The 14,068-nt window shown below is 30.6% G+C and overlaps 1 protein-coding gene across 1 annotated transcript in view; it reads right to left on the bottom strand.

The window, feature by feature from the left end:
- Positions 1-9,745, bottom strand: part of LOC142320337 (odorant receptor 2a-like) — a 30,508-nt gene extending 20,763 nt beyond the window's left edge. The window contains exons 1-3 of the mRNA XM_075358043.1: positions 9,443-9,745; positions 6,351-6,760; positions 6,240-6,293 (exon numbers count right to left, since the gene is read on the bottom strand). Of these exons, the coding sequence (XP_075214158.1) occupies positions 6,240-6,293; positions 6,351-6,760; positions 9,443-9,745 (767 nt within the window). The remainder of the gene's footprint in view (positions 1-6,239; positions 6,294-6,350; positions 6,761-9,442) is intronic.
- Positions 9,746-14,068: the final 4,323 nt, after the last annotated feature.

Below are 14,068 nucleotides of genomic sequence, written 5' to 3'. Positions count from 1 at the left end.
TGATAACCATCTTGCCTCGCAATAAAATAGTAACGCTGAGTGTACTGCATACACGTGTAGGTTTGAATTTCTATGTTGCGTAAAACATGCTTTTGACTGGTATGAGTGTAGATCTGATTTGACTTTTTACACGTACGTTTTCTGAGGCATTTACAATCACGAGCGGTGTTGTTAAAATCGATGCATATTCGGACGCAATTTTTTCACCCTATGTTTGCATAGTTTATAAAATTACTTATGACAGCAAATAATGCTAGTGCTGTTGCTTTTAATTCTATTGATTTGCAGAAAAGTAGTTCTACTGCTGACATACCATCACAAAATCGAACATAGGCAATGAAATGAGCATCTTTATTGCTATCTGTTGCCTCATCAAACTTAATTGAAAACAATCTGTCACGCAACTTTTCGAAAAGCTGATTCTGTACATAGTCAGCTATATCACCAATTCGACGGGCAACATTATCATTTGATAGAGGTATGGACTGCAATTGTTTGAGAAAATTATTTCCAAACATAGTTTCTATAATCTCAATCGCAGCCGGGAAAATAAGCCCTTCAGCAATGGTGTGAGGCTTTTTACATCTGGCTATTTTATATGAAACTTTGTAAGAAGCTAGTAAAGCTTTTTCAATCACAAAGTTTTTTTAAAAAATTATGTTTACTTTTTCATGTGATTTCAATTTTAATTCGAATAATTTTCGGTGTTTGTTAATGTACTCACTGTGAAGCGTTTCCAAACGTCGTTTAAGTTTGTTAGGTTTAATGTTGTCTGCTGCCAAAATGTTTGGGCAAATAACACACAGGGCCTTTCTTGTTCATTTACTTCAGTACAGGTAAACCAAAAATTCTTGAGAATATTTTCTTGATTTTATTTACGAAACCACGCTCGTCTGTGCACTTGTTTATGCTTCATTATCGTCTAATGCTCGCCCACTTAAAAATTTATCTATGATTCTGTATAAATCTACTGCCGTGAATATTTAATACCGTGAATTTCAATTAACACGCAAATTACAACATACACATTTTCGATAGATTCGATAGCGATAGAAGGAGTGACTCGACTGAGACTGGCTGAAATTGTACGAGATGCAGCATTTATACACGTTTGCGCAGAAGGTTGCGCCGATGTTCTGGAATGTTCGAGACAAATCGGAACTTCTCGAGAAGCCGCAAGAATGTCCGATATGGTGGACGTAAGATAGAGAGCAATAGAGAGGCATCGATTCTGGTTTTGTCATTGCACAGAATTGGTGTTGCCAAATTAATAAAAAAGAATCAATAAATTTACTTATTCTTGGTAAGTTGTAAGGTTTGTAATTAAGGTTGTAGTGTAGCTTTAGCATCAAAATACATTATTATGGTGTACATTGTTATTGTATAAGAGGGGAAAAATATTGAAAGGTTGAGAAACGCTACCTTACGGTGGTTCCGAACAGAAAAAGAGAGAGAGACTACAGCAAATATGTCAGCGCTCCTTGCGATGAGAGGGGTTCTAATGACACAGTATACCCCTTAGCCACTAGTTTATTTAAAGTATTTTTTGGGGTACGATTTTGCAAAACTTTTTTTGGAAATATTATTATTTTTAATTGTTAACAAATGTGCCTAAGAAAATAAGACCTTAATTGGGCAAAATATCGAGATACAAAGAGTGACCTTGCTCTACAGCTTCATTTCCTTGACCCTTTAAGTTGAAATTTTAATGGCATCAATGTCCCAAATATAGAAATAATCTGACCAAGTTTGGTCAAAATCGGTCGACTGGTTCTTGCGATATAAGGTGATTTAGGCAGCGACAAAAAACACCGAACACACACATACTTACGAACACCCGGAAAATTTCCATCCGGTTTTTTGGGTTCATTAGGTGTCAAGACGTAAAGATCCGGTGAAAACCACATATGCCCAAATTGGACCGATTACCATAGTTCCCCTTCTATAGCTATAACTCTGCTATAGTGCTAGGCAGGAAAGTAAAATAAATATGTAATTAAATCTAGTCTATTTTGGATGATTTTTGTTTCAATTATTTTACTCTAGATTAAAAGATACATTTTTTACATTCTGAGTCATAATAATAATTAATTACCGATTTATAAATAGGTTCTTAATTTATTTTATATCCAGTAAATTTCATTAAAATAAAAATAAGCAGCTATTGATTAATAATAAACCAAGTAAAGACTAAATTTCTGTTTCGTTTATATCTTGTAGATCATGTTTATTGAAGTCGCTTCCTTTTATCAACTAAAGATATGACAATAACCATGAAATCTTTTTGATTTACCAATATTAATATCATCCAGTTAAGTTAACAATTAATGTGACCTAAATTACCGTACTTTGAAAAATTCAGAATAGGATAAACAATTCTCTGGTCTCTGGATAAAACAGAGTTTATCGTAAAGTAACATTGTTTAAAAGGGCGGCATACATAATTGCCATGAAATACGGAATTAATTAATAATTTCTTTTAAATCTTATTAATAAATTGAATTCCATAAAAACTGTACCGGTGTTTTAAGTGGAAGTGCGGTCGGATATCGTGGTTGTTGAGCTTCGGCGTTATCCTTCTATCTCTTTTGTTTTATGAGGTCATATGGACCTCATTGATTTCCAACACCTAAATTAGTTTATTTTCTTCAATTTGTAGATAAAAATTAACATAAAAAACTATATTTATTTTTTCGTTTTTTTTTATCAGTGGATCATATTTTACAATTTAAAAAAAAATTTGTTCACACACAAATTATTAATTAATTTTTTTTAAATTTATTAAATAACACACACACACACAAATAATGTTATATAAAATAAAATTAAAATAATATTCAGACTTTTGGGAAGGTAAGTATAATATTGATGTAAAAAGAGTAATGGCTTTTATTTTCGTTTTATTACGACCTTTAATTTTATTGTACGAAATAAAGGAAGTATTGTGATCGCGAAAAATTTCGGATTTTAGACTTCAACAGAAATATCCATTTTGACCATCCCTGAATCCATTTTGACTAGTTTCGGCGTGACGTCTGTACGTACGTGTCTCGCATAACTCAAAAACGATTCCCCTTAAGATGTTGAAATTTTGGATATAGGACTGTTGTAACATCTACTTGTTCACCTTCCCTTTTGATTGCAATCGACTGAACTAAAAGTGTCCAAAAAAACCGGAAATCCATATATTTTGAATTCTGGACTTTTTTTAACTGCAGACTTTTGCTTATTTTCATTGGTTCCAAACGTATAGCCAAATGAACTTTTAATTAATGAAATATTTAGTTCTTTGAAGGGGATGGCACATCGTTTCGAATCAGACTTCTTCTCCTTTTTTTTCTTCAACTTTTGTTTTACTTTTTTTTAATTTAAATATATTGTTTTATTAATAATTATTAACCCGTGATTGTAAAAAAAATGTATAATAAATAATAATTCTATAATAATTTTTTCACGGTTCTTAGCGTTATCCGACAAACACCACTAGGAAGTGATCGTACTTCGTTTCTCTTTCTTTTTTTTTATTTTATGTTTTTTAATCGCGTAACCGGAGACAGGTGCAGCCAGTCGCGTCACACATACAGTAACAGTGGCAGTGGCTGTGCTTTTTGACCCGCCGCGCCGTACACCGCCTTAAAATATCGAAATTCAAAACCAGAAAATGTTTTAAATATTTATCTGAAGAGTTTTTGCAAGCCCAAATCAAGTATATATTTTGTTTAGTTTAGTCTGAATTGGGGAAAAATTTCAATCATTTTTCAACATTTTTTCACTTTTCTTCTCCTTTTTCAAGCAGTTTTTTCAGGCTATCTTCAAGCTTCAGTAGCTTTGACCAGCAAAAAGTACTGAAGATAAATTGATGGAAATTTGTATGCACGTTATTCTTACGGTGTAAGTGCAAACTAAAAAAGGTAGGTTTTAAATTCCGAGTTTAAAGGATTAAAATAAATTTTAATCTTTTTTGAAACCCGGCTATATTTATTTTTTTAATTTCTCGGTAAAAAATGAAGATATCCACCTGATTTTTGGTGTATGTATTTTTCATGTAAATATATTTAAACATATTTCTAGATTTTTTTAAAAATTTAACCTTGAAAAGGGTGGCAAAAAGTAGAAAATAATTTGAAAGATGATGGCAAGTTTTCCGATTTCCGACTATAATAAACGAGATATTTATTTGATTGGGGTTTGCAAATACTTTTCAGTTAAATATCTAAAAACTATTTTCCGGTTTTTTGAATTTCAATTTTTTAAGGGGTGTGACGGTGTACGACGTGGTGACTTAATCAACACAACCACTCTTACTGTATGTACAACATGACTGGCTGCACCTGCCTCCCATTACTTGACTAAAAAACATAAAACAGAAATAATTAAACAATTTAAAAAAAATGAAAAACGTAGTACGGTCACCTCCTACTGGTGTTTGACATAACACTAAGAACCGGACAAAATATACTTTCACCCGTGCAAAGTACGGGTAACCAGTTATAACTAATAATTTTAGTATAGAGCCCGACTGTTTTGAAATCCATATTCTTAGATCACTCAAAGATTCTGGTCCTGTACTGACCAAACTGTTGCTCTGAAGAAGTTAAGATACATTGATATTGATTATAAATTGAACAGACTTGAATTTTTTTCATTATTATTCGTAACAGACATGAGTTTAATGAGCACAGCGGGGTCCAAAGGGTAGAGCCCTCAGACTAGAGAAGGTTGAGCTATACGAGCCATGACTGGCTAAATATCCCCTGATCGCGATGGGAGATGCTCTGTTTTTTGGAGGTGTGTAGATATTCTTCAGATATATATTTAAAATCCATTTTCGAGGGTTTTAGAATTTCGATTTTTAAAGGGGTGCGACAGTGTATACGGCGCGGCGGTTCACCAACACAGTTACTGTTACTATATGTACAACGCGACTACCTGCACCTACGTCTGGTTACCTCACTACAAAATAAAAAATATCAAAAAATGTAAAATAATACACAGATGAGAAATGAAGTACGTTCATCTCCTACTGATGTTTGTGGGGTAACGTTAAGAACCGGGTAAAATACATTTTTACCTGTACCAAAGGACGGGTAACCAGCTATAACTACTATCTTTAAAACCGAATTCTTCAGATCACTCAAAGTTTCAAGCTCTAACCAAACTAATGCTGTGAAGAAATTGCAATACCCTTATAGTTTTTATAAATCGAACAGACTATAATCTATATTTATTATTATTCTCACAAGCATGAGTTTAATAAAGACAGGGGGTTCAGGGGGCAGCGTCCCCTGGCTAGACGGGATGGGAGTGTGAAGCGAGCCGTGACCGCGACGGGAAACCATATAACGCGGACGAAGTCGCGACGGGTGTGCTTAGTATATATGCATATATAAGTAATTTTCTATTAAATGATGTATTACATTTATTTGATGATTATTTTTTTTTAACTTTTAAAGAAATTCTATCTTTATCGTTTCAGTGTATAGCATGTAGAAAATTTGGGTTCATATTTATCAGGAAAGTGAAATTTACACATGCTTAAATTAAAATGTTTATTATTTTTTTATTTATGATGCATTAACAATTATATCGGATGATGAAGAATTTCGAAAACTGGCCAGTCGATTATTTCATGATTGTTTATATTTTTAATAAAAAATTTCTACTTAAAAACAGTGTATAATTTAATTCCATAGAGGTTTTTGAGCTCCCTATTCATAAATCAATTAATTTATATATAGGAGACTATATTATACGACTATACTATTAGATAATTACATAAATATAATAATTACATATATTACATATACTGCATAATAATTAATTCAAATAATTAATTTTTCCACAATTTATCATATTTTTATTTATAATCCTTTATTATTAAAAGTAATTTAAGTATAAAATAGCAGTTACTTAAAATAATTTAAATAATACTACAACAAAAAAATGATTTATCAAAACGAATATAAGTCCTGACTTCTTTTATTTTATTTTGAGTTAAAAATATGTAACAAAGGATATTTTTCCTTATAAGGCAGATTTAAATAATGAAATGAAACTATGCATTTTAATAATAGATTGATTGATTATAATATAAGATTACCCTCGATTTTTCCGGTAATTATAAGAAATAATTTAAGCGTTAATTCATCGATTAAGATGTAGGGTGATCGGAATCTAGTATTTCCACAACTATACAAAAATAATAATTAGTATCGCAAAATAAATATTGAAGTACTTACCGTAATATCTTTTCATGATCTGAAAGGCAATCTTTCAGAAGCTCATCCATTTTTCTATTAATAAATTTCTGGCAATAAAAGTATGATAATGATTTACTCTCTAATTTAAACTCTTTTTGAACTATTTTCCTTGCGTTTTGTTCAATATTTAAAAGATTTAATGACAGAACACGTACTTGTGATGCTAGAAGTTTAGCGTACGATAACAAAAGACAATTAACGTTGTACAATAATGAAGCACAATAGCACATAATTATAAACTCCGAAATATAAATCAATTGTTTTGTCGGTGTCTCATTTACTGAAAACGGATACCATGATGGCATAATTATTAAACTGGTGCATTGATCTTCGATTATACATTTAAATATCGGAATGCTGTTCCATACAGCGACCGTAGTATATATTATTATTATAAATAGATTTATGTTCTTTGTTAAATTTCGAGATGAATCTACAAGCATCGCATACGATGTTATTTTGTCATGTTTTGCAGAAATCATAAAAGTTATTTCAAATACCTGGAAAGTAAAATGAAATATTTAAATTCAATTTATTTTTACACTATTTTCCTTAGTTATTACTCAGAGTGAATGGGTGAGTGAGCCGTATGATAAAACTAAATTATCGAGAAGGTCTATTATAAGCTTTAATTACTCTGTATTCTACTTGGACTGCGTCCTTTGTAAAGTGTCATTTCCTTAAATCTATGTTAAATCTTTGTCAGTGTATAGCGCTAGTATAAAATTAATCGTAGGTTACGGTCTCCTAACAAAACCAAACCGCATAAAACAATTAGATAAATCAATCATTTCTATTAAAACAATATCCGAGAAGAGTACACGAATTTTATTTTCGAAATGAACTGCAGCAACTGATAAAGTAATGCGTGAGATATGTCGACATTGATCTTGCAGATTTTCGAAGAATAATATCGATGAATCTCAGATACATAAAACGCAGGCCGGAAGATGTATTTGTCTAGAACGACAACTGTAATTATTTATAATTTTTGCTTTTAATTCTTATTCTAAAAACGGCTAAAAAACTTTGATTTATAGTATTTCGTAATTATTGTTTATTTGTTAAATGATACAGTTTATTACTTTTTATATTTTATTTACTTTTTTCATATCTTTTTTTCTATTTTCCGTAGTGTCTACGATGATGACCGTTTAATAATTGAAATGGTTTTCTAGGTTTAAATTTTAAGTGGAATTTTTTTAAACGATTTTTGAAACAGACTTGTTTACTAATTTATTCCAAAATTTTGTAGATATTATTTTTTTTTAAATTGACGTTTATAATAGTTTGATCGTACGAATAAAGTGGATCGCAAAGTTTATTAAAGATTTATTATAGTTGACACCTGCTTAGAGAAGTACTCGAGTAGCAGCTGAACGGATGATGTAAAATAAGTGATTGAGAATAGGAACCTGTCTATAGCAGATTTGCAAAGAATGAGGATTACTTTGGGTGAGGAGAAGTAGTCGACAGCTGTATCAATCTACAAAAAGTAAAAGTAATTTAAAAAAATATATATATATATATATATATATATATATATATATATTATTAAAGCTAGGAGGATCTTTTCTCTTTATTTTTTAATAATGTGATTTTCTACTCCAAAAGGAAAGTAAAAATTTACAAAAAAAGTTTTGACTTCTAATTAATTTCTTAGTTTTAACAGGAATATTCCATTTGACATACTCATTAATCTCTTTCTAATTTAGTGAACAATCACATAACCAAAAAAGAAAACGTATGTGAAATAAATGAATACGATATTTACGAAACGCTGCATTTGAATATAAAATAAATATTAAATAAAATAGCTTTATCTGTATGATATTTTAAACATATACGTTTTTTTTGAACAAAGAATTTGAAGTTAATAAAAATAAATGTAAAAAAATCATCAATAACAACTAGAATAGTTTAATCTTTAATAAATTAAAATGAATAAAAATTTTATTTAAAAACTTAAAATCTATGACAACTTTTTGTTACAAGCTCTAGTACTGCAGGAAGCAATTTTGCGGTGTTCAATAACTTTAATTAATCACAACTATATATATATTGGTACACTATGAGTTTGAAACAAACTTGAGGGTAGTGTTAAATTATTTCCCAATCGCTTTTCTTTTAATTTAAACAATACTTAAATTTTTTTTCAAAAAATGTGAAAAAACAAGGAATGAAACAAAAAAAATAATAAAAAAGAGATCTCTACAGTAATAACAATAACAAATATTGTTATGATTTAAGCGATTAATCATAAGAGCGTGTTAATGATTTTTGTGATTTCTGGTTTTTGATTGTAAGTAGATTATTTAGATAGTTTGTATTTACGTTAAAGTTTTTTTCCTTTGACCTTTTTTTGGTTATTAAATTTATATGGGGGTGGGTACTTATTCGGTTTGCGGGTGTGAAGTTTTCTGGATTTATAGTTGGAATTATAGTTGGATTTATAGTAGGAATGGATTTATATTGATTATTATTGTGAATATATTAGTGTAATTGTTATTCCTATAATATCTTTAATGGTGAAGTATGGGTAGAATGAGATTTTTTTAGTGTTTTTATTAAAAACACAAATGAAAATTTCCCTTCTTGACTACTTTCTTTGCTAAATCGAATTTACGTTCGAGTTAAACTCAAAAATAGTTCTAAATTATGTCTTATTGATTGTATATTAATTTATATTTTCTCATTTTCTTAGTTTAGTTTTTTGGGTTTAAATCCTGCGGTTTTCCAATTAACGGTCCTTAATAAACTGCTGTTTAGATAATAAAAGATTATTTTGAAATATTAAAAACACTGATATGTTCCTTTCGGTTAAATGACTAAGAAAATTTGTAATACGAATGTACCGAAAACAGTCATTTTATAAAAAAGGCTTGTAATTGTTATTGTGCGCTGCTGCTGGTAATGCAGTGCGCTGCCTAATTTTGGCCAACCGTTTTTTACTACTTATTGCCTTTCTGGCGTAAAATATTTGTTTTAATCTTTATTTCTAAATGTCATTTCATTCTCATCAAAGAAAGTGAACAATACAGATAACCAATTAAAACTTAACTATGATTCACTGGGTTTGTACGCTATTTTTTCATTAGCGTGAAAATTGGCTCTGTAAATTATCATATTAAAAATAAAATAAATTAAAATGAATTTACTATTTAGAAATATACATATTTAACCTGTGAAAGATCTCCAAGATACCGACGTTGGGTGCAACAATAGAAAAATTTTATAGCTGATTCAACTAACGTGATATCTACAGCTAATTTTTCCAAAAGCGTGACGAAGTCATAACAAAATCGAAAAGAACCGTACAATTGCGTTAACACGTACGGTAAGAACAAGCTCATCAATAGAACGTTCACTGACACGAAGTACTTGGCATTGTAAGATTGCTGACCATTCCTTGATGAAATAATGAACTGCCACAAACCAATCACCTTGAAGGAACGCACGTCTAAGCTTCCAACAATATTTGTCATTTTCCTGTATTTAAAAATAAAAATTATTTAGTTTGAATTAATCGTGGAAAATGTAGAATATAATTTATATATAAATATAAATGTATCAGTGGTGTAAAAATCAGAATAGTAAATGAAATTAACTGGTTGTTAAATTAAGTTCGTAATGGCAATATTGTACAAAAAGGAAAACATTTACATTGATAATTTTTTTTCACATATCGTATAAGATCGCATAAAAGTTTCAAGACATTTTACGGGATTCTTTTTTAAATCCTTTCTCTTGATTTTGAAATAAAAATATAAAGTGAGGTACTAGTAACTAGACAAAAGTGTTCATTAATCCGACGTGGATTAAGAGATTTAGAAAAAATCCTGTTAATCCGATATAGAGTTAACGGGTATTTAAAAATTGCGAAGTGAAAGTGAACGGTCGATCACCTCTAATTGTTCGTATCCTGTTTCGGTCGTCTAGTAGCAATCATCTGCACAAACTACGAAATTTCTTTATTCCATGTTATGGTTTACTTTAAGCGACTGAGAGTGAACGGCCATCACGCATCGGCATATCAGTGAGGATGTTAAAAAATATATAACAAAATCTTAGAGAAAGAAGAAATCTGGTTACATTTTACTTTATAATACTCGTATATACAAGTAATATTAAAAAATTAATTAATTATTAAATGTAACTGATACACAAATAAATTGAATGGAAATTGTATTGGGGTAGTTGAAGATGTAAAAAATTCATTTATTAATTTATTATTTTGCCGGCCTTAGTGGTGCGAGTGGTAACGTCTCGGCCTTTCTACCGGAAGTCCCGGGTTCGAATCCCGCTAAGGCATGGCATTTTCACATACGCTACAAATCATTCATCTCATCCTCTGAAGCAATACCTAACGGTGGTCCCGGAAGTTAAATAAAAAAAAACAAAATTTATTCTGTTTTTTTCAAGTTATTTCATAATTTTAATGATTTTTTCTCTTTTAATAAAATAATGTATTTTAGGCTATCTGTACTGGACAACTAAAATAAATAAAATTAGAAAAAAACTTTCATTGAAAAGATTTTTAGAATTTTTTCTCTTATATATTAAGAATTTTTATCTTTGGACGTCCGTGAACATTAAATCTATTTACATTAAGTCACTGAAGATGATTTCGGTTAATTTAACAAAAAAAAAATTATATTTTTAACTTGATTAAAAAAGGAAGAAACTTTCAATGCGATACGAATAAATATTGTACTGAATTTTAAAGCCTTATTTTTCATTATACGTAGTAATTTCGATGATTATATTTTTTGCAGAGGAATTTCAGTTGGTAGTGGAGAGAATCGGAGAAAATTAGGGATAAAAAAGTAATGCATATTACCAAATTCCAGTCGGCCCTAGCTTTCAATTTCAGTAGCGTTCTATTTAAGTTTGTCTGCATTACCTTTTTGATTTTTATCAAAACGCATTGAACATTCCATCTTTGCAATACTTAGAAATTTTTCATCTTATCATACACCCTGAATTTTTTTGTAGAATCTTTCAAATAAATATAAAAGATTTAAAATATACGAGTGTGTGTATATATATACGAGGTGCGACAATAAAGTAATGAGACTGATTTTTCTTTGCAAGATGTGGCAACCTTGCAGCTTGCGTAGGTAAACCATCTTTGACCTTGGTCTATAAGCTACTTCTAGTCCAAGCGGCACATTGATGCAACTGCTCAGTCGTGAGTTGTGCTGTAATAAGTGAACACGTGTTTGTGTCTCTCGTCACAGAAATGAAACCGCAAATTATTGCGCAACGGTATGCCATTTTTTTTTGCGTTAAATCGGGTGTAAACGCGATGACAACTTACGGTAAGGTTCAGAAGGCTTTTGGAGAGGAGGTTATGTCAAGAGCACAAGTTTTTCGGTGGCATAAAATTTTTAGTGAAGGCAGAACGAATTTTGAAGATGAAGACCGCAGTGGACGACCATCAACCTCACGGACAGATGTCAACTTGACCAGGGTGCGTGAAATCGTACGATCTGATCGAAGATTATCCGTGAAAATGATTGCAGAAGAACTCGACATCAATCGAGAAACGGTTCGTCTAATATTAACTGAAGATCTTAGTACGAGAAAGATTTGTGCAAAAATGGTCCCAAAAAATCTCATACAACAACAGCGAGAAACACGGAAAAATGTGGTAGCCGATCTGTTAGACCAAACGGAAGTCAATCCAGATTTGTTGAGCCGTGTTATCAATGGTGATGAAGGTTGGTTTTTTCAATACGATCCAGAGACAAAATGCCAAAGTTCGCAATGGTGCTCAATGGGATCACCCAGACCAAAAAAAGCTCGCATGTCAAAGTCAAAAGTGAAATGCACGCTTGTGTGCTTCTTCGATTCCAAGAGAATTGTTCATAAAGAGTGGGTGCCTCCTGGACAAACAGTTAACCGATATTTCTACAAAGAAATTTTAGAAAGACTTCGTAAACGAGTTCTTCGTGTCCGTGCCAACATTGCTGATAATTGGATTCTGCATCACGATAATGCGCCATCCCATACTGCTCTGTCACCATTTTCAAACAACACAAGATGTCCAAAAAGCTGTGACGAGGGACACAAACACGTGTTCACTTATTACAGCACAACTCACGACTGAGCAGTTGCATCAATGTGCCGCTTGGACTAGAAGTAGCTTATAGACCAAGGTCAAAGATGGTGTGCCTACGCAAGCTGCAGGGTTGCCACATCTTGCAAAGAAAAATCAGTTTCATTACTTTATTGTCGCACCTCGTATATATATATATAAAATAACTCATTCTCAGTCATGTGATGACTAAAATTATTTGAAATTTATAAAATTCAATTGAAAATAAAAGTGCCTAAAAACTATTTTTTTAAATTAAATGTTGTAATGCTCCTTAACAATATTTTCCATAAGAAATATTTTTAAAATGTACGTTTATTAAACATAACAATGAAAAAATAAATTGCAACAGAAATCAAAAAAAAACTACGAATCGATAAAATGAAAATTAAGATAGACAAGTAATTTAAGGTAAACTAAAATTTCTTTAAAAAAATTTATGAAAGTTAGTATAAATCGGTAAATTTATAAATAACAATAATTGACATTTTACAAACTAAATTAGTAATTAAACGGTTCACAGTTTCGAGAATAGCACAATTAGAAAACATGACTTTTTTGATTATAATAATTTTTTTTAAATTCGTTGGTTTATAATTCTTTTCTTTTTTTGTAGTCGGATCAACAATTAAAATCATTACTGACTCATCAACATCTGTGTGAACGTACCGGTAAAGTGCAGTCTTGAACAGATTCAGGCTGACCATTCCTGAGACAAGTGGGTAGTTGAAACATAACCACCAAAGAACTCGAAATAATATTCAAATCCGAATAAAAACATACTATCTTAATTAGGATTGAATTTTAAAACTCTCGACTTCGAAATCAGCTGATTTACGAGTTTTAACATCTAGACTAACCTAGTAGGTTTATTATTCCTTTTTAAAATGTATGAACATTTTATAATTAGATAGCTTGTAATATAATATTTTTCATATCAGTTTTTAACATGATTTTCAACAAATATTTGAATGATCACCACCCATTAAAAATAACCATAATTTAATTTTTTTTTAAATAAGACATGAAATAAATCATTTTGGATAATGTGAAAGATTAAAATTAAGACCTCCATCGTGGAAGGTCGACGACAGAAGTGGTCGCGTCTCTCCATCTCATGCGGAAGGTTCTAGGTTCAAATCTCGATCAGGTTTGACATTTTTCATGCTTTAAAAACGTGTCTTCCATCATTAATTGTAAATGGACGGATTAGCCTGTACTGGCAAAAATAAATAAGTAAAGTTCTAGCTATTTGATTTCTCCTATAATTTTTCTATTTTTGGCCCAATTCAGGATTGGTAAGTGACTAACAACTGTTTTTTAATTTAAAGTCAACTTTTTTTAAAACTAAAAATTTTTAAAAATACTGAAAAATTATTATTTTTTACTTTCTAGAACTTTTCTTGCAGTCGGATCAACTTTTTTAAAAAACTTTAATTTGTGCTGAAGAAAGTAATATGATTAAAGTTAGTTAATTGTATTCAGAAATTACTGTTTTGTGTATTAAGGGCTCAGAAATTCTTTTCTTCCAATTAAACAGAGGTAACGGCCTGAATACCGACGTCAGTTTGGTGGTTTCCGAACTGATATAAACGTTTGAAGTTATACCCTTAACTTTCGTTTTGATATTTCATAGGTATATTCAAAGTTAAACGTGGTTACAAAAGTAATCTGACTACTGTTTATTTTTAAACTTTTATTTCAGTAT

This window comes from Lycorma delicatula, chromosome 2, assembly GCF_047948215.1.
Source record: "Lycorma delicatula isolate Av1 chromosome 2, ASM4794821v1, whole genome shotgun sequence".
Lineage (NCBI taxonomy): Eukaryota > Metazoa > Arthropoda > Insecta > Hemiptera > Fulgoridae > Lycorma > Lycorma delicatula.
Note: the sequence above shows the minus strand (reverse complement) of the source record. Positions and strands in the feature narration are given on the sequence as shown.